General features: G+C 60.5%; 3 protein-coding genes across 3 annotated transcripts; all 3 read right to left on the bottom strand.

Moving 5' to 3' along the window:
- Window positions 1–618: 618 nt before the first annotated feature.
- Window positions 619–3,696, bottom strand: JKF63_07478 (uncharacterized protein; the record flags this gene model as incomplete). The annotated part of the gene is made up of 1 exon (XM_067903415.1): window positions 619–3,696. The coding sequence occupies one exon, from the start codon at window positions 3,694–3,696 to the stop codon at window positions 619–621; it is 3,078 nt and encodes a 1,025-aa protein (XP_067758840.1).
- A 1,328-nt stretch (window positions 3,697–5,024) lies between these two features.
- JKF63_07477 (uncharacterized protein) lies at window positions 5,025–14,768 on the bottom strand (the record flags this gene model as incomplete). Its single annotated transcript, XM_067903414.1, has 1 exon — window positions 5,025–14,768. The coding sequence occupies one exon, from the start codon at window positions 14,766–14,768 to the stop codon at window positions 5,025–5,027; it is 9,744 nt and encodes a 3,247-aa protein (XP_067758839.1).
- A 1,939-nt stretch (window positions 14,769–16,707) lies between these two features.
- Window positions 16,708–18,597, bottom strand: JKF63_07476 (uncharacterized protein; the record flags this gene model as incomplete). Its single annotated transcript, XM_067903413.1, has 1 exon — window positions 16,708–18,597. One exon carries the CDS (start codon window positions 18,595–18,597, stop codon window positions 16,708–16,710), a length of 1,890 nt encoding a protein of 629 aa, XP_067758838.1.
- Window positions 18,598–18,992: the final 395 nt, after the last annotated feature.

The raw sequence follows: 18,992 nt of genomic DNA, 5'->3' as shown, positions 1-18,992 counted from the left end.
GAGGAGGAGGCCACAGTGCAACAGAGGTCCAAAGGTGGGAGTAATGAGATGGGCGGTGGGGACACTGCAGTGGCGGTTGCTACCGCTACTACTGAGTCAAAAAATATCCGTATATCCGTGTGTGTGTGTGTGTGTGTGTGTTCAATTCACTGTTGTTGTTGTTGTTGGAGGAGGAGGAAAGTTGTGCGTATTGTACGGGGGGGGTAGAGCAAAGTCGTGCCAATGCAGTTGTTGCAGAAAGCTAGCGAAGATCGAGAGGGGAGGCGGGTGGGCGAGCATGCGCGGGGGGGGGGGGGAGGGGAAGGGGGAGAGAAGAGGGGGAACGTGGAAAGGTCATGAGGGAGGCGTACAGCAGCGGAGAGAGAAACATGTATCCACGGCGGCGCCAGTGGGTGGTGGTGGTGCGGAGTATGACAGGCTGACCAGAAGGGTCACACACACACACACACACAGACACACACACACAGAGAGAGACACACACACCGATGCCTTATTTGGCACCTACGTCCGCACGGCGCCATCGTCGAGGATACGCGGCAATGTCAGGGTTGCTCGCACGCTTCTCTGTTGAACTAAAGTGAAAGATCAAGCACATTCTAATGACTACTGTCGTCGGTATCAGTTTTTTTTCTGGTTCGCTGGCAACGCAAATGAGCGGCACACCGTCGGAGTGAAGAGTTCGGTTTGCAGCCGGCGAAGCAGCGACAGCACAGTCCGGTCACGTGCCCCGAGCACGCGCAGACACCTCTGCATCCGTGGCTCTACTGTAGAGAGGGCGATACGTGCTTGACGGTGGCTGATGTCGCTCTCGCTCGCTGACCACTCCTCAGATATCGGAGCTGATTCTCCAGTGGATGCGGCTGCACTCTTCTCGAAGCGAACCTTCCCGGCCGCCAGGGACGCTGATAGCGCAGCGACGGAGGGCGCCGTCGGCGGAGTGGTGCACGTCGATGCCGTACGCAGCGGCAGCGTCAGTGTCTCCACTATCACCCATAACTCTTGAACAAGTTGCGCAAGGTCCACCAAAGCAGAGGACTGCGTGCCAAATCGGCTTCCGTCTTCCTCCTCCTCCTCCTCGTTTTGATGCACCTCAGTTTTTACGACCGGGCGCACCTCTGCAACATGCGCCGTGTCACCATGGAAGTCATCGGTGTCGCCTACAATTGTCGAGGGTGCACCTGCACTCAGGCCAGTACAAGTCGCCGAGCTCTCCGTGTTTCCAACACGCGAAGACAGGCGCGAGCGGTACGCAAGCTTTAGTTGTTGATATCGTGCTGATGATGTCAGCTTGCACACCGTAGGCGAGCAACGCTGTTTCGAGACGTTGACCTCAGCTGCACAGGAGGGAGCGTGCTCCTCCAGCGCCACCTCACCATGTTCTGATGCAGGTGCCGTTACTCCCTGCGGACTTTTCTCGATGCCATGCCTTGCTGACATCTGTGCCTCACTCAAGTTCGCGTCCGCCTCTGCAGATCGAAGTGTACCCACGATCACGTGCTCTAGGCGGTGTTCCAGACTTGGAATGCACGGCAAAAGCTGCACGTCTTCACTAGCAGGTATTGCTGACGCTACTCCGCTTCTCGCACACTTCGCGTCCCGAGATGCGGAAAGTGACCGCGTTGCGAGGCACCGCGGTTCGATAACATGACGCTCTAGCAGCTGCAGTTGCGCTGTCAGTGTGTCCAGTGTTTCCAACGCAGAGATAAGAGAGACGGCGACGCCGCGGACCACATCCCCACCAGCGCACCGCCGCGAGTCTCCGTCGCCGCTCTCTTCGTGCTGATCCGACGCATTCCCAGCCGCGCTTGAGGTCGGTAGGCTCGTTTGGCTCGCTTTCGTTTCACGTTTCCACCACGAGTCCGCGCCGCACCGACGGCGTTGCAGTTGCACCGCCGCCTCGCCAGATGCCAGCGGAGATGTAAGAAAGAGGAGCAACACGCGCATCATGATCAGTGAAACACTATCGGAGAGGTAGGTCAGGGCAGAGGATATCACTTTCGAGGTGGAGACGCTTGTTGGGCCCGGGTGCGCGGCGTGTGCTGAGGATGCTGCTTCAGGCCAGAACACAAGACGTTCGTAGTTGGTCTTACCCTTGTTCGCGTTGGCCGAATCCGCAGTTGGCTCTGCCTTGCGCTCGTTGCTGCGAGCCGGGTCCAGCGTCGCCTCCTGGCCCCGCAGGAGGTGCAGGCCCACCTCGACATCCAGCAGCGCCTCAGCGTAGTGGTGGGCCCGCACGGCGGCTGCGATGGCACGGCGCAGGGAGAGGAGGCACAGCGGCAGCGTGCCTGGTTTCGCCTGCACCTCCTGCGTTGCCCAGACGTTTGACGCTGATGGCAATGCATGGTCTCTGAAAAGGTCTCGCAGCGACGGTGGTGTTACAGGTGTTGTGGCAGACAAAGGCGCGCTTTCGAGGATGTTGTGTGGCACCTCGACCATATCGAGCGGTCGATGCAGCAGCACCGCAGCAGAAAACTCCCAAAGGGGTTGTGTGGTGCTGCTGACCCCTGCCAACAAAGTCGGATCTGCCTTGTCATGTGCAATGTCATTCGTATCCCAAGGAAGCCGCAAGGCGCTGCGTTCCAGAAGGGTTGCCAGCTGTACCACCCGCATCCACACGCGGGTGGTGTGCGGGTTACCTCGGGCAAGTACTGACGGCAGCACCAACTGGTTCACTGACGGATCGCCAGCGGCCTCGTCGCCCTTCCGGCAGTCACCGCCCTTGTCTTCGACTGTGTCAGTCTTGCCAGCCTCCACCGCTAAGGACGCTAGGGTCAGCTCCTCCACGAGACTGGCAGGGTACGGCACTTCTTTTTCCAGTGGCGCGTCGGAGAGCAGCAGTCCACATGCACGCAGGACTTGGGTCACGCCATGCGTGGCGAGCATGAGGGGCGACTCACACCATAAAGAGTCGGGTTGCCGCGTATCACGGCTGGCCGAACCCCCACCGAGCTGCTGTTCCTCTACGGCGGCTGCAAGGAATAGCTGAGCTGCTGAGCAGTAGTCCTCTACCTCTTCCATACGTAGAGAACGTTGTTGCGCTTCGACCACATGCCGCCATCGGGCGAGTGCGTCCATGAACTGCGGTGTGGCTGAGGTCGAGGGCAACGTCAGCCCCGCTGTGGTGCCGAGGATCGACTGCGGTGACGGCGCTGCGCAGCGGGGTCTGCTGTCGTATGAGAGGGTGGTGCCGGCCCGTCCGTTATGGCGCTGCCGCTGTGTGCAGTGAGCGAGCTCCTTTCGGATCGCCCTTATGAGGGGATCCCTGGACTTGGCGGCTGTGAGCGCGGCCCAGAACGGCGTTGTTCTTCCTACGAGCGTGGAGGACGAGATCGGCAAAGGGGCTGAGGGGTGACAATGGCGCTGCTCCTGCAGGGGATGCGATTTTTTCTGCTTTTCTGCGTCGGATTTGAAGCGCCGGTTCACGGCGTGCAAAATTGTGTGGGTGTACAGCTGCGCCTCGCGACACACCGTGGCCCGCAAGAGAAGCGTCTGTGCCTCCGCTAGTCGTCCGCTCGGTGAGGTGCTGAGACGATACTGGCGACGCAGCCGCAGAAGCAGCGCGTCCGTCACATCCAGAGCCGCTCGAGCAGCGTCAAGACCGGATTTGATCCCCGGAGCGGAAGGTGGTGACGCCGTGGTTAGTGATGGTGTCGAGCACGAGGATGAGCTGACCGCATGCGCGGTACGACGACGCATCACCGCCTGGTGCTTGAGTCGTGTGAAAAGCACGTCGAAGCTGCCCTCGCCATCGGCGTCCCCGAGACGACCCCGCCACGTGCCAGCGGAAGCGGGGGGAGGGATGGAAGGAGCTGCCGTTGATGAGAGAGGAGCCAAGACGGTCTCGCGCATCGGCAGTATGGCGTGTGAGTACGAGATCAAAGAGGGCGGACGTCCTGCTCCATTGTCACCAGAGCCCACCAAAGTACATCCACTTGGAAGGCTGCTGGGGATACTGATGGAGATGGCTTCAATGGCCGCAGCAAACAAACGCTGTGTGGGTGGTGAGCAGGAGGCTGATGATGAAGCCATAACATCTGTATTTGCGGGCATTTCTGCTAAGGCGAGCAACTCCAGAAGGGCAGCGGCGTTGCAGTTGTTGTCCCTGGCAACACGTGTCTCTTGTGTTGGCGGTAGTGGCGCCACAGAGGAGGCTGCAGGAGATGCGGTGTTGTTCGTCGGTGTGTTGTAATGCATCCATTGAAAGAAGGACGATGTTGCCTCAGCCGCAGAACTTTGCGCAGGTGGCACAGGAAATGAAGACTGCCTGGAGAATGGCGCATCGGCACCGATGCTGTCTGGGATGAGTGGCTCACCCGTGACGGCAGCCACTGCCGCGCTCAGTCGCACGTCATGTGTGATGTTGCGAGCAAGCTGAGCGACGCGCGCGCACTCGGTGCGCCATACCGCGTACGTGACGAGCACTGCAGACGACGAAGACGATACATCCTGCATGACACACTGAGCCACGTGGGTGCTGCTATGATACACACACACACACACACACGCGCGCCACACACACCGATGTAAAGTGAAAAGAGATACCCGGTTTTGGGCCTTTGGAATTGAGAGGGGGGGAGGGAGGGGAGGGGAGGGAAGGAGGGAGGGGAGGGGAGGGGAGAAATACTCGTGGGCTTAGAGGCAACTACGCAACTATGCACACGTCACGCACACACACAGATATGTCCAAGGAAGGAGAGGGGGGGGGTACACTAGGAGGGTGTGGCCCATGAGTGGGGGGGGAGGGGAGGAGGTGCGTCAGGCTCTGCACCCCCCGGTTCTGCTACCCATGATTTCGTGCGTGTGGTTTTGTATCGATTAGACGGAGGAGGAGTGGGAGCAGCACGCATGTATGCCACGCGTCTTCCTCCAACCCTCTCTCTCCCCCCCACCGCCTGAGACCAGCTGAGGCCAACAAGCACACACACACACACAAAGAAAACAACAATCCACTCCAGTCAGAGGCCTATCGCACGGCCACACCTTCTTCTGCGCGGGATCGATTTTTGGCCACGTTACATCGCGTCTTATGTTCTCGCGCCTTGGCAGGTATGACCACATCCATTCAACATCCCCGCCTCCCCCTCCTCCTCCTCCTCCCCACCCCCACCCGCGTGGTCTTCCTCCTCATCCTCGCTAGAGGAGCCGATGTGGAACTGATAAATGCCAGGCGTTGGGGTGGCGCAGAGGGCTGACGTATCTGCGAAGGGCGTCGGTCGACCATACACATGACATTCACTCTTGTCTTCGCCGGGCAAGACGGACGTGCCGCCACTACCGCCAGCCGCGCGTGACGTCACGGAGGTGTCTGCCAAAGAGGAGGAAGGCCCGCTGCTATTGCTACGAGGCTGCCATCGGGCGGCTTCAAAGGCGGGACGAGCGGGGAGGGCCTGTGTAGCAATGTCTGCGCTACATCCGTTGCCGCCACCGCCGTATCGGCCGACATAGTCTCTCAGGTCGCCCGTTGCGTTTGGCACACCGTGTCCGATGCCACCGCCCGAGCCACGCCAGGAGTTCTGTGGCGGCCGCTGCTGCTGCTGCTGCTGCTGCTGATGATACTGCTGATGATACTGCCCCGTCGAATGCTGCAGCTGCGCCTGCCGCGCGCCCCAAAAAGAGTGACGGGCATATGCAGCTCGCCAGAGGGTGAGCTTATATGGTAGAATGAAGTCCACGAGTGGGCCAACGTCAACCCTGTTGTGACGCAGCGAAAACTCCGGGTTAAGATAGTTGGAGTAGTAGAGCGCGCTGTAGGAGATGGGCAGCAGGCGACGAGTGAACTCATCCACCACCATGGCAGCATTCGAGTTGTAGCCTCCTGGCTGCTGTGAGTGTTCTCTCTGCCGCGAACCCCCTGAGCGCGAGGCTTCACCGTGTGGTTGTGCAGAGTGGGTCGATGGTGAAGTGGCGGCGGAGCATCCGGAGAAGGATGTGAGAGGAGCGTGCCCAGAGCGTGGCTGCGGTGGCGCCTCGGACGTCAGGGAAACACCCCACCGTGTGGTGTAGTCGAAGTCGTAAAGACCAAGACACGGATCCGGAGGCGCCAACGTTGGAAGCGGCGGTGTGAGCGAGCGGCCCTCCATTGCCGCGGGCTCTTCCTTCCCTACTGTTTCTCCATGTCCAAGCGGCGGCGCGGCGAGAGTGCAGCCGCTAGCCTGGAGCCGTGCCACGGCGACCGTCCTCCTCGGCTGCTTACCGGACGCACCCACGTTACCACTGCGTCTGCGGTGTAGGGCAAAGGCTTTCCCTCTTCCCTCCTCGCCACTGCTGCATCGAGAGAGGTCTACGGTCTTCTCCACGGAGTCCTTCTGGTCGTGGTCTTTTTTCCCCCCGTCCTCCTCCTCCTCCTCCTCTTCTTCCGCCTCTTCCATGCCTGCGTCGCACATCAGGAAGGTGGAGTCCAGGCGGTGGAAGGACGTGTCAGCAGAGCTGGCGGCTCCCACATTTGCCTCAGCACCACCCAACTCGCTGACCGGGTCTGCGTAAGAAGACGGCAACGACGGCGGCGACAAGGGAAGCGCTAACGCTGATCGTGGGTCCCGCTGGCGCAGCAATTCAGGGGCTACGGTGGCGCGCGGGTTGTGGGCAGTGATTGGTATCAACGCAGTGGTGGCGCCACCGCCACCTGAGCGCGCTACCGTTGGACTGCTGAGCCGTGGTGGGTTGGCCATCACAGGTTTTGGGGCGGACACAGTCGATGGCGTCGCCGTTGTTGTCGACAGCAGAAGCGCACACCACTGGCTCAGCGACAGGGTGCCCTCCGCCACCCACTGCGACCCTACATGTTGCTCGCAATTCACGCTGAAGGTGCTGATCATCCCGCTGTGAAGAAGATCGAGTAGGAGGCACACAAACTGCGGTGTGTACTCGAAGCACGCAGGGTAGAGAACGACAAGCTGATGTATGGCGTCGAGGAGCTGCGCAAGAATTGGTGCGGCCTCGTTGCTCGACTGCGATGAGGGGGGTGGTGATGCCGCAGGTGGCTTAGCAGGCATCGACGCAGAGACTGAAGGCGCATGAGCGCCCGCTGGGGGGGTGCTGCAGCGCTGTTCTCTGTCCCAGGTTGCGCCGGCGTCGCCTGCGCTCGCGCTAGTGCTACCGCCACGACTCAGTGCTGCACGAGCCCTTTGCGGCCAACGGTACAAGGCTTTCTCTTTCGGTTTACTTTCTGCTGCAGCGTTGAACCCCTCTGCTTCGACTTCTTCGAGGAGAATCACCGAAGAGGCGTCGCCGTCATCGTAGCCGTAATGGTCGTCATCACCGGTGACTGAAGCGGTTGCCGCCTGCGGTGCAACGTCGCAGCTAACTTGACTTACCTCACTGTCGCTTCTACGGTCGCTCTCCACGGTAGCCCCCGATTGGCTTTCTGCTGATGCGTGCGCGGCGTGGGTGGGCGACGACCGGGCGGCAGTCACGGTGTCCTTCGACTGACGCGCCTCCATGGGGACTTGCGTACCGATCCCGTTGGCGGCGGCAGCAGCAGCAGAGGCAGCAACCGCGACGTCGACGCTGCGATCGTCCTGGACTGGTTGTACCGTATGATTGGCAGCGTTGCCGCGAACCGCCGCTGAGCGCAGCTGGGTCGGGTGACCAAAGCAGAGCAACTCGCGCTCTAACAGGATGCAAAGACCTTCCACGGTGCGATAGTAAGGGTCCAGCAGTAGCTGGACGAGAACGCTGATCTGCGGGGTGCGGTCCCAGCCGTCGGAGCAGTTGAGAAATACCACGTGCGCGAGTGTCTTGTGTGCGTCATGCTCGTAAGACGCCAGCGGGGGCTTGAAGCTGCGAGCGGCACTCGCACCCGCTGTTGCTGGGGTCCGCAAGCCACGCCTCGACCCCGGCGGCGGCGGCTGGGGCAGCGCTGCGGACGACGACGACTTTGGAAGCCGAAAGTGACTGAAGGCGTGGCCAACAATGTACGAAAAGCAGTTTGCCGAAGGGCCGTTGTGCTGCATAGCGGGCACGTAGAGCGGGTCGGTTGGTACACCGCAGACACGCCGCGCCGCAACGACGGCGGTGTTGAGCAGCATGGCGAGGTAGGCGAGCCACTCGCGTTGCGCTGCCGGCATCATCGCTGTGACAGATGCGCCACCGGCAGGGGTCATAGCGGAGAAGAAGGCACTCCATCGCACGCTTCCGAGCGAGAACGGAAGCCGGGACGGCGCCGACGTCGCGGCGCCTGTGCCCGATGTGGCTCCTTCACGTGCACCATCGTCACCAGCTCCTGCATTCTCGTTCTCATCATCGCCGTCGACGTGCTCACTGTCACTGTATCCGATGAGTGCTTCCCCTTCTGCGCCACTCGTACCCCCCCTAACGTGCCGCAGAGTCCTTGATTCGCGCTTATGCAGGCGCGGCAGGAGTGATGCCAGCTGTGGACGAGTAACACCGATCCCTGATGCAGGTCGCTTAGCCCTAAGGGAGAGCTCAGCTGCAGCAACGACTGCCGCGTACGGTGGTTCTCCTGCGTGCTGAACGTACTGCGTCTCGAGGCAGCCACTATCGTCTCCCCTGAGCTGGAGTGGCGCATCGTGGGTCAGGGACGCTCTCAACCTACGCCACGCCTTCTTCACGGTGTGGATGTTTGGCAATCCAGCGTACTCCACACCCCTGAACGGGTAGGAGAGAAAATCCATGGTGCCGCCCCCCTTCCCGGCATTCCCAACGGCTGCCCTGGGAGAGCGGAGGTCCATTACAAAAATCTGCTGCGCTATCACGCCAGCCGCCGCCGCGAATGCATTCAGGGTAAAGCAATGAACATCTCGCAGTGGAACCGTTGTTGTTGTTGGCTGCGGCTGCGGCTGCGTCGTCGTCGTCGTCGGCGGCGGCAACGAGGGAATGTCCTGCGCTGCTTTTCCAAGCCGGCCCCCCGTCATACGCGATGTCCACTCCAACGCGGGACCTGTCGGCACATCGGTCATGAGCGTTGCCAACGTTGGCTGAGCACTGCGAACGAGCACGCCCCCAGTTGGCGCGTAGTAAAAGGCGACAGCTTCGACACGGCGCGACATCCGGTGTTGTCCATCCATCGCACCACTTTCCATCGCGTGCGCGACACTGGCCGGGACGACAAAGGCCGACGGGTAGGTGGGGCAGAAGGCGTAGTCCGTATTTACTCTTGTCAAGGTCCAGTGCTCCTCTGGGAGGCCTTGGCGCGCAAACTCCCGAGCGGGGTCATACAGCCACCAGGTGTCTGCCAGCGTTGTGGGTAGCCCGTGCGGAGGCGGGGATGAGGGCAGGGATATTATCGAGGACTGCGTTGACGGAAGCGACGGTGATCGGACTGCCACCGTCGCCGGTGATGGCACAGTCCCCTGCGCGTTCAGCATAACTGCCGCCACAGTGACGTTCTTCAAGAATGCCTGAATGAATGGCGAGGTGGCGCCCCCCTGCGGCAGTACTTTGGCGGCAAGTAGAACCAGCGGCACCATAGACCATGGGCGACGGGCGCTAGACAAGAAGCGGTTGCCGTGGCACGGCAGCGGCTGTTGCAGCGGAGTGTAGGACAGCCGTGATGGACCATCTGCGATTCCACTCGGTTGTGTGGTGGATGCCAGTGTGGCACACAACATCTGATAGACTTCATTCAAAACCGCTTCATCCGTAAACTCGAGCCATACCGTCTGCATATCTACAGACTCTAGCCTTAGCACCACCACAGTGGACATCGTCGCGAACGGCGTCTGCCCTGGCTCGCGAGGAATGGCTGAGGTACGGGGGAGCTTGTGCCGCGTATGGGCGGCCGGGCTTGAGGTCGTCGTTGCGTTGCTTCTTCGTGCACCACCACCACCTCTGTCGCCTTCGCCATGACCATCACCACCACCACTACCGTTACCGCCCCTGAACGAAACACCACGACGCGCTAGATGCGCTGTGGCGCTGCTCATGTGCGGTACAGATGAGGGGGTGATGGGGGAATACAAGGGGGTGATGTTGGGCTGTTTCTCCAGATGGTCGTGAAGCTTGTGAGCGTGCTTGTGGGAGAAGACGCCGCCGGCGCTGCGGTCCACCGCGCAGGCAGTGACGGACACAAGGCTCACGCGTGGCAAAACCAGCAGTTCCACCACTTCCTCGTCGTCGCTGTCGTCGTCGTCGTCGACGCCCTCGCCCTCGCCCTCGCCGCCGCTGGTGTTCCCGTCAGCACATCTGAAGCGCTCGGCTTCGCCGTCACCGAGGGGTGTGCCGCTGTGGCCGAGATAGTTCTCGCCCCCGCCGCTAGACTTTGCCCAACTCCAGAATCGGGTGTGCGCTGTAGAGAGACCCTTGTGCAGCTGTTGTTGGTGTTGCCGGCGCTTCAGCTTTGCCCTCTCTCGCTGGCGCCGCACTTCGACCGTTGGCATGGCGCGTATAATTATGTCCTGCTCTGTGATGTACAGCCCACAGACGGCGTAGTATAGACTTGGATCTTTGGTTACATCACGAGTCACGTTACCGCTGCCGTGCACGGGGGGGACGACAATGGGGGGGGATACGACAGGCGTCGCCTTTGGGGGTGGCGGTATCGTGGTCGCTGGTGTGCCGGGAAAAACAGGACATCTCGCGTCACCGCCGCCAGCGGGTTGGGTGTTGTCTCCATCAATGCCCATCATCACATCGTGCGCCTTGTTGGGGGCAGACGACTTCACCGCGTCGAGTACTGTTTTGGCTGTGTCCGCCATATATCGGTAGGTTGCGGTCAAGCCCGCCTTGCTAGCTCGACCTAGCTCGTGGATGCCACTGCCTGCGCCACTGCCGCCGCTGTTGCCGCCCCGTGAACCGGGAACGGCTCTGTTCAACGATGGGGCGTACCGCTGTAGGTAGCTTTGATTGTGCGCATGACCACTACTACCACCAATGTTGTCGCCGTGCTCCGACGGTGTCCGGCAGCCGGTGATGGGGTCGAACGTATAGCACCAGACAGGCACGCACCGCTTCAGCAAGTTGAGGCTCTCGAGCGTGGCGAGGGTGGGCAGAAATCGGCCGCAGCGGATCAGCTCCAGCCGCTGTGCCGCAACCGACGCCGTTGCGCAGGAGGCAGAGGCGGGGGTCGATGGATCCAATGATGAGGGCGTCGCAGGGAAGTCGTGGGACAGCAGCCGCGCCACCGCCGCGGAGAGAACTGCGACGAAGGAGGCAGCAGAGTAGAGCCCTCCGCGCGGTCGCCGGTGTCGAGAGAGGGATTGGGTCACCAGAGTCGCATCAACACCATCGTGCTGTTCCATCCACTGTGCCACGTTGGGCAGTTGCGCCGCCCTTCGGCATTTCTCGGACGGCGCTGCCCCAGTGGCGTTGGGAGTGCGCCTGGCAGCACTGTCGCTGCCGCTGCCGACTTCACCAGAAAAATCCGTCTCCCACCGGCAACGCTCCGCTGCTGGCGTGGCGGAGACAACCCGTCTGAGCGGCTTCACGGTGGAGCCGAGGACCCGCTGTACACCGCGCCGCTGCTGCGCGTGTGTCTGTGGCAAAACAGTGGCCAAGCGCAAAGAGTCATATGCACTGCCGCTCCCCTGCGCCGCGGCACGCGTCTTGCAGTCATCTCTGCTTCCCTCCGCATCGTCGGCGCTGTCACCGCTGCCACCACCAAAGCTTTCCAGTGACTCAATGCGGCTTCTTTGCGTCGTGCAGATTGTGGCCTGCTGCTGCTGCTGAGCCGGTGCGGGACCCGCAGTTGTTCTTGCCTCAGTGAAGGCACGCCTCTCTCGTCGCTCTTGCTGCCCAGCGTCGACGGGGTCGTGCTTCTGCGCGCGTCTCATCGAGGCCCATAATTCAGGCGTCGCTGCGGTGAACGCACAGAGCTGCTTGGGGGGCCGCTGTAGAGAGGGGGGAGTGTTGCGCAACAAAGTCGTGGGTGGCTGCGGCGACGGTGAAGAACACGTATCCGTTATGGAGCCGCGAATTGGGAGGAGGCTCGGGAGTACTTGAAGAAGATCTGCCGTCGCTGCTGCTGCTGCTGCCACCGCCGTCGTTGGTGTTGCTGTTGATGATATGGGCGCCGGCTCACGCTCTCTCTGTAGTTGAGTACAGCGTGCGGGGAAGGGTGTGGGGGGTGATGTCAGTCGCCTTTCATAGACGGCCGTTGCTGTTGTGCCACGTAGAGAAGCCATTGCAGGAGTCGAGCCTCCTATGGCGCCCACGTCAGGCGCACTGTGTGAGTTCTTGCAGGGATTCGATGCCGTTTGCACTGTGAAGCTGATATGCGACGGTAAGCGGCTGGGTGGCGGCTGCGATGTGGAGGAGCGAGGCGGCGGCAACGCAGGCATACGGTCTGGCGGCGCATCCCGCGACTCGACATTGCGTGGGGGAAGCATACGCGTGCGACTTTGCTGAGATGGTTGGAGAGGAGTTCGCCCTGCTAATGGTGGGTGGGTGTTCGTAATTCCCCCAATCTCCACGGTGGGCGTCAAAGCTGTTGGTGTTGCCAGTGGTGGTGGCGTCGTCGTCGGCTTTGCCGTCTGTTCCCACAGCGTCCACACATCCATTGCTGTGCAGCACAGCCCACACGCGTCCTGCGGGTGCTCCACTTCCCCTGGATCGGCAAGGTCTGATTCGGTATGCTGCTGCAACGGTTGCGGGGGCGTTGACGATTGCCGCTGTGTGGCGACCGGTGTTGTTGTGCCGCCTTGGACCTTGGTTACCGCTGCTGCTAACGTCGCTGGGTCACAAAGCATGCGCATCCGCTGTGCGAGGTAGAGCCCCCATACAACCTCAAATGGGGTGCGCGAGGAGATGCATGGAAGTCGGTAGCACTGCAGACGTTGCTGCACCTGCGATGATGTCAAGGGTGGCGCGTGGACACTATTCCCACCTACTACTTCACTGAGCGCGTCCACCCTTGCCTGACGGCCAGTCGCCGCCGCCTCTGCAGCCTCCCGCTTGCGATTCACCAAGTACGCGATGGAGAACTCGATCGACATCAGCAGCTGCTCCACAAAGGATGCGGTCGTGTAGTTGTGCCGGTCGGCAGGCGGCGGCGGCGCAGTGAGGCAGGACGGCGAAGTCGTCTTTTCTGGCGTGTGCTCGATGGACTTGAGCCAGTCCTCTTCGGTCGGGTACGCGTGACCCTGAGGGTCCTGGAAGAAGGCACGGCTGATGTGTGCTGGCGTCTGCGGGGGAGATGCTGGAGACTGCCGTATCATCCCAATGCCTTCATGGGCGGCAAAGCCGGTGGTCGTCGAGGCCGTTGCAGCAGCCGCAGTTGTGGGAGCGGCGAAGGCGTGGAGGGAGGTGGAAGCCTCTTGGTGTTGACGCTGCTGATGCCAATATTGAAAAAGCAGCGCTAGCAGCTCTGGCATTGATGTGAGGAACGCTGAGGCTGCAGTGACGCGGCCGGCTTCTTTCTCCACATCCGCCGCGTCGGTATCCGCTTTGCCCTTCATCGTCTTGTGCTTCGTCTCTGCTGTTTCCCATTGTTTACGCGGCAGGGACGGAGACGGTGATTGTGTCGTAGACGTGCTCACCGCTATCACCTGTGCACTCATCAACATACTGGCCACCAAGGAGCTGTTCCACTCACCGAGGTGCTCCACTAGATCAGAGATGGCAGCCTCCACGTCGTCGTCGTCGGCGGCGGCAGCGGATAACGGCCCTGGCATCTTTTTGGGGCTGGGCTCGGTCATGGAGGCATCATGGTAGTCGCCATCGGTGTTCATCGAGTAGGATAGCAACGGGAAAGCCTCGGGAAAGAACTCCGGCAGTGCATTCGCGGGCCACGGGGGGATTGGCCACACAGCTCGGCAGACGACTTGAGCAACGCCAACCGCACCGGTGCTGGCGGCGGTGCACGCACTCGTCGAGACCGTCGGCTGCTGTTGCGACTCATCCCCTTGTTCTACAAGCGCTGTTCGTTCAGCCTCACGCATGACGGTCGAAACAGCAGTAAGGGAGGCCCATGGTGTGCTGTGGGCGTCCACCCTTACGGCAGTCGAGGCAAGGAGATAGCGGAGTGACGCCACGGGTGCTGAACCGTAATACAGAGGCACAAGTGCGCGCGTTTGAGAGCGGGTGCCCAACAGGGTGGAGGACCGTATCGGGCATGGGAGTCCGCTCATGGGTGGCGTGGCTGTCGTTCCCCGGGCCACGCCCGGGTTCAGCGGTTCGCACAGCTTCCCCCTCACGTATGACGAGGATGTGTCGTGCGAGAGAGAGGGCACTGCAACGGGCGCCGGGGTTTCCGAACAAGAATAATCACCGACCCCGTTGGCCACATCGCCGTGGTCAGCAGTGCAGGTGGTGTCCTGGGGACTCACAACAGGGGGTGCGTCGATGGACATATACAACAGCAGCTGCTTAGCGGTTTGGTCGGATGCACTGGGTGGTAGTGCCGTCAGGGGTGGAGGGGAGAGAGTCGTTGGCATCGATAGTGGGTGATGTACAGGCGTGGGCACCGCACCCGCACCGCGGCCAATATCACTACTTCCCTCCATGTCGCTGCTCCTTTCCTTCACTGTTCTATGGCTTGCCTCCACGAGAGGCTGCGCCATGACCGCAACGAGACACGGGAACCCGGTAGCCTGCATTCGTTCCCACAGGCGACAATCGCGGGCCCGGATCGACGGCTTTTCAGGTACTTGAGAGGTGGTGCTAGTCGTATTGGGAATCTGCGATGCGTTCACATCGGGGTTGCGGCGTCCGAGGTCGAGGATAACGATACCTGTTCCCGTGCCAATCTCTGGCACCATGAGCACACCGGTGCGGTTGTTCCGCGCAGTAGAGTCTGCATCATCAGCGACTGTCGAAGGGAAGCATGAGGACTTCCAGGTGGCATCGATGCCGATAATGGATACAGTCGACATCGCAGGTTGAGGACACACAACCTCAATGAGACAGACAGACACACGAAATAAATCGAGGGGTTTAAAAAAAAGGGTGTGTGTGATGGTGTGGACCAGGAGAGATCTCAAGGCAGGGGGAGGAAGAGCAACGAAAAACAAAGCAAAAGAAGTGATCAACGCTACCACGGAAAAGGGGGTGGGGTGGGGTGGGGTGGGGGGTGAGCAGAGAAGAAGAAGAGAGAGTGAGTGTGTCAGGGCTAGAGAAAGCAGAAGCAGTGTCGTGAAAAAAAAAAGAATTACACAGCACCTGGCGGGCGGCAACACGAAGTGTACGAAAGCGTGCGCTCACACCACCACCTGCAGCCCCTTTCCCTCCCCCCTTACTTCCCAAACTATAAAAAAATATATATACCCACAGTCGGGAGATGAAGATAATACGGGACAGGGCTTAGACCATAGACATCCGTGTGGTCCCCCCCCCTCGTGCGCCGTCACCACCACTACCCCCCTCCCTCTCCTTTTATTTTCCAAGGGAGAGAGAGAGACGCAGGAGCGATCGTGAAGGCAGGGAGATGAGAACCGACTAAAAGTAATTTGGGGGTGGGGGAAGGGGCACCGCGCCTCTCACGACACGTACCCTTGTACCGATATGTGTGGTCTCTCTCTCTTCCCCCCCCCCCCCCTCCCCTCCCTGGAAGAGCTGAAAACGAAAAAAATGAAAGAAATACAGCAGAGGGGAGGGAGCGTTGGCTTTGCAGAAAAGCGATGGCGTTACAGATGAAGATTGGGTAAAGAAGTGGTGAAGAAGCCAAAGTGAAGGCGGGTTGGGGGGGGGGGGAGGACGGGACACACAGGAGTGGGGGCTACCTACGGCTACCTCCAGAGCAAGAGCAAGCACAATCTTGGGGAATCGGAACAGGGCTGACACGAGTTCTTTCGCCAGAACAACACGCGCCAAGCGTTTACAGCGGGTGGGGGTAATGAGGCTGTCAACGTCTAAGTGCAGGTTTGCACTGCGTGCGTCCGTGTGCGCTCATGAGTGTGGGGACAGGCGTTTGGGTGTGGGTCGCACCCGTGACGTAGCGGGAGGAAAGGACAGAGAAGCGAAAAGTTGGGGCCAAGGGGAGACAGGGGTGCGATGCACGGATGAGTGGCCATGACAAGCCTCACATTTTATGTGCCATGCACGGGGTAAATGCGAGCATAGACGTAAGGCCTCAACCCGGCATCTGAGCGACCTTTGTGTCTTCGAAGCGAGGCGAGGTTGAACTGTCGGTAGGGGGATTTTTGGGGAGGGGGGGGGCAACAAAATTCCATTCACTGCCGCTACCCCTCGAAATGAGCATGTCCAGCAGTGATATGTGTGTGCGTGTGTGTGTAGTGGTGGGTAGGTGGGCTACCGCCACGCCTTGCGTTGTGCGCCCCCCGCCCTTTCCTCCACCCTTCACATATACACACACTTGTACAGATATATGTATCTATAGATGTATATCCGTACAAGTGTGTGTATCTGTGCATGTGTATGTTTATGTATGTATGCGTGTATGCAGTCCGTCACCGACACAGTCATCAGCAAAAAAATGGCCCAGTTGCTCGCACAATTTGAAAGCCCGACGAAGGAGTACATACCAACCCCCCTCCCCCTCCCCTCCCCCTCATCATCCCACATCGGTCGAGGCTCGCTGCTCGAGCTTCTCCACCTTGGAGACACACGACCTCCTCATCAGGCATTGCTGTGTTTTAGCATGAGCGGGAAGACAAAGGAGTGTGTGTGTCTGCACTCTCCCCCCTGTCCTCCATACAGAGTGAGCACCTCGAGCCTCCTGAATGCTGCGCTGTTCACAGGCAGCACACCAGGGCGCAGTTGTCTCCCCCCCTTTTCCTTCCTCACCCCATGCATTCTCCTCTTCCACCACACCTCCCTATGTTGGCCATTCAAAAGATGCAACAACGCCGAACCCTACTGCTTCTTTTTGGTGAGTAGGTCAATCAACCTCGGAGGGGGTGGGGCGGCAGCGGCTTCCTTGACGTCTTTCTTCGACCCTCCCTCGGTCTCGTTTCCTGTGGTGGTGGTGGTGGTCGTGGGCTCAGTGCCGCCGGCTGCAAAGAGACCCGCTGAGGCCTGCATGGTCTGCACGATCCTCTCGCCCTCCTTTTCCAGTTTCTCGCGCTGCCAACGTATTCGCCTGCGAGCCTTGCGCATCGCCTCATCCTGCCGTCCTACCCGGATCATCAGCAGCACAGCGTCCACTAGCATCATCGCCACAAGACCGACCACCGCATACAATGTGCACCACTCCGGCGACAGACCGCGCAGGTAGGCGAGGTAGTAGCCGACGCCCGCGCCGGTGAGGGCCATCACTTGTATGTCAAAGCCGATGGAGGCATCGCGAAGGAATAGGGCATAAGACTTCGCATTCGCCTCCAGGTTTGCCAACGGCCCACGGCCGACACCACCGGAGGGTGGCCCATCCACGTCTGCCAGGGAGGATGGCCCACGCAACCGCGACGGGTCAAGCACGCCGTACTCGCCAATGTCCACAGCTGTCAAGGAGCCACGCAGCGCCTCTTGGTGGGCTGCGGCGGACGCAGCTGAGGCGCCTGCCGATAAGCTTCGGTTGTCCCCACTTGTCTGCCCATGGGCGCGGCTTGACAGCAAGGCATAGTGGTATTGACTGGCTGCTTTCTCGATGGCGTCGATGCGCGCGTTCTTGCGGAGCCGGTCAGGGTTGTCGCCGAGAGCCGTCACGGCAGGGTTGAGGATGAGCGCGAAGTCCGAGGGAGTGTCGGATGAGCCCGAAGACGTTAAGGGGAGCGTGCCGGCCCTAGTCTCTATGGCTCGACACCGCGCTGCCACATGTTTCATGGAAACAGCCGATGGCGACAAGACGCGCTGGACGAGGTCCCAGGGCACCAGTAAATCGTAATCGTGGAAGCACACCGCGATGGGCTCACTACCCGCGTGGTGTTGGTTGGGCTTTCGATCGGAGCGGATGCTGTCGCGACGCCGCCGGTTTTCTCCACACACACGCTTCACTTCGATAGTCCCAGCAGATGTGACGCCCGTGCCCGTAAGCAGGCGCTCCTTCCGCAGTTGGTGACGCTTGAGCTGTTTGCAGAGATAAATAAGACTCCAGAGGGAGACGAGGTTGCGCACAAGAAGCAGAATAGTGTGAGGCTGAAGGAGTACCGAGGCGTACTTCACCTGGGCGAGTGCATCGATAGCCAGCTGCACTGTGGCAAGTGGTCCACTTTCCTGTTTGAGGTGCTGGGCCCCCTGCGGCGGTGCTGAGGAGGGGGCAGGCTGCTGCCGGTATCGAAGGAGCTCATCGATTAGGGCTCCCGGTTGCGTTTCCGGTGAAGCACGAGGCTCTTGCTTCATGTGGGGGACAGCCTTTGGCCGTGGATGCTGTTGCTGCGTCCCCTGCCGGGGTCTTGACGCCGGGTGGGATGCATCCGCAATCGGGTGAGAGGCCACCGGCATCGAAAGCTCGCCACAATACCAACGCACAGCGTCACTGATGCATGTCAGGCACTCGGGCAGCTGGAGGGAGGGCGGTAGCGGAGCGCTAGAATTGCACGAGGTCGTCCGCGATTCAGGCACGCCACCGTGTGCTCCCAGCTCCTGATCCGGCGGTTGGGAATCGTGCGCCGCTCTCGAAAGCAGTTGCTGATGGGCGACTAGATATATCCATAGGGCGCTCTCCAGCTGTGACGGTGACTGTGTGTGCACAAGGGCGCACAGGCGCTCTTCGACAAAGTCACGTAGGACTCGCTCAGCTGCAGGATCGCTGGCCGCCTCATCGAGCAGCTGAGCGAGTGCTGGAGTGATGAGACGCACATGCACCATGGATTGCGTGAAGGAAAAAAAAAGAAAAAGGTCGGTGCCTCGGCAGTGCCCAAGTGCGTATGGGGCCTGCGTCGGAGATTTACATTTGGAGAGGAGCGTAAGAGGGGGGGGGGGGAGTGTCAGTAAGGGAAAGCCAGGGAAACAATTACAGGGAGAGGTGAACGAGGGGAACACGCTTCATCATCGTCCAACTGTGCATGTCAATGCAAAGTCTCGCGCAACGCGCCTCTAGTACACCTCTCACCTCCCCCCCGCCGCCAAACGAGCGCAGTACATCCACACACGGATGCCCGTACCAGAGAAGATGTACTAGTGTGGGGTGGGGGGGGGTGGGAGGGGGACGAGCCCTGCAGAGATATCGCAGCGCTGTGTCTCTTTTTTTTTGTTCTTGACTC

The sequence above is a fragment of the Porcisia hertigi genome, chromosome 12 (assembly GCF_017918235.1).
Source record: "Porcisia hertigi strain C119 chromosome 12, whole genome shotgun sequence".
In the NCBI taxonomy this organism is placed as follows: Eukaryota; Euglenozoa; class Kinetoplastea; order Trypanosomatida; family Trypanosomatidae; genus Porcisia; species Porcisia hertigi.
Note: the sequence above shows the minus strand (reverse complement) of the source record. Positions and strands in the feature narration are given on the sequence as shown.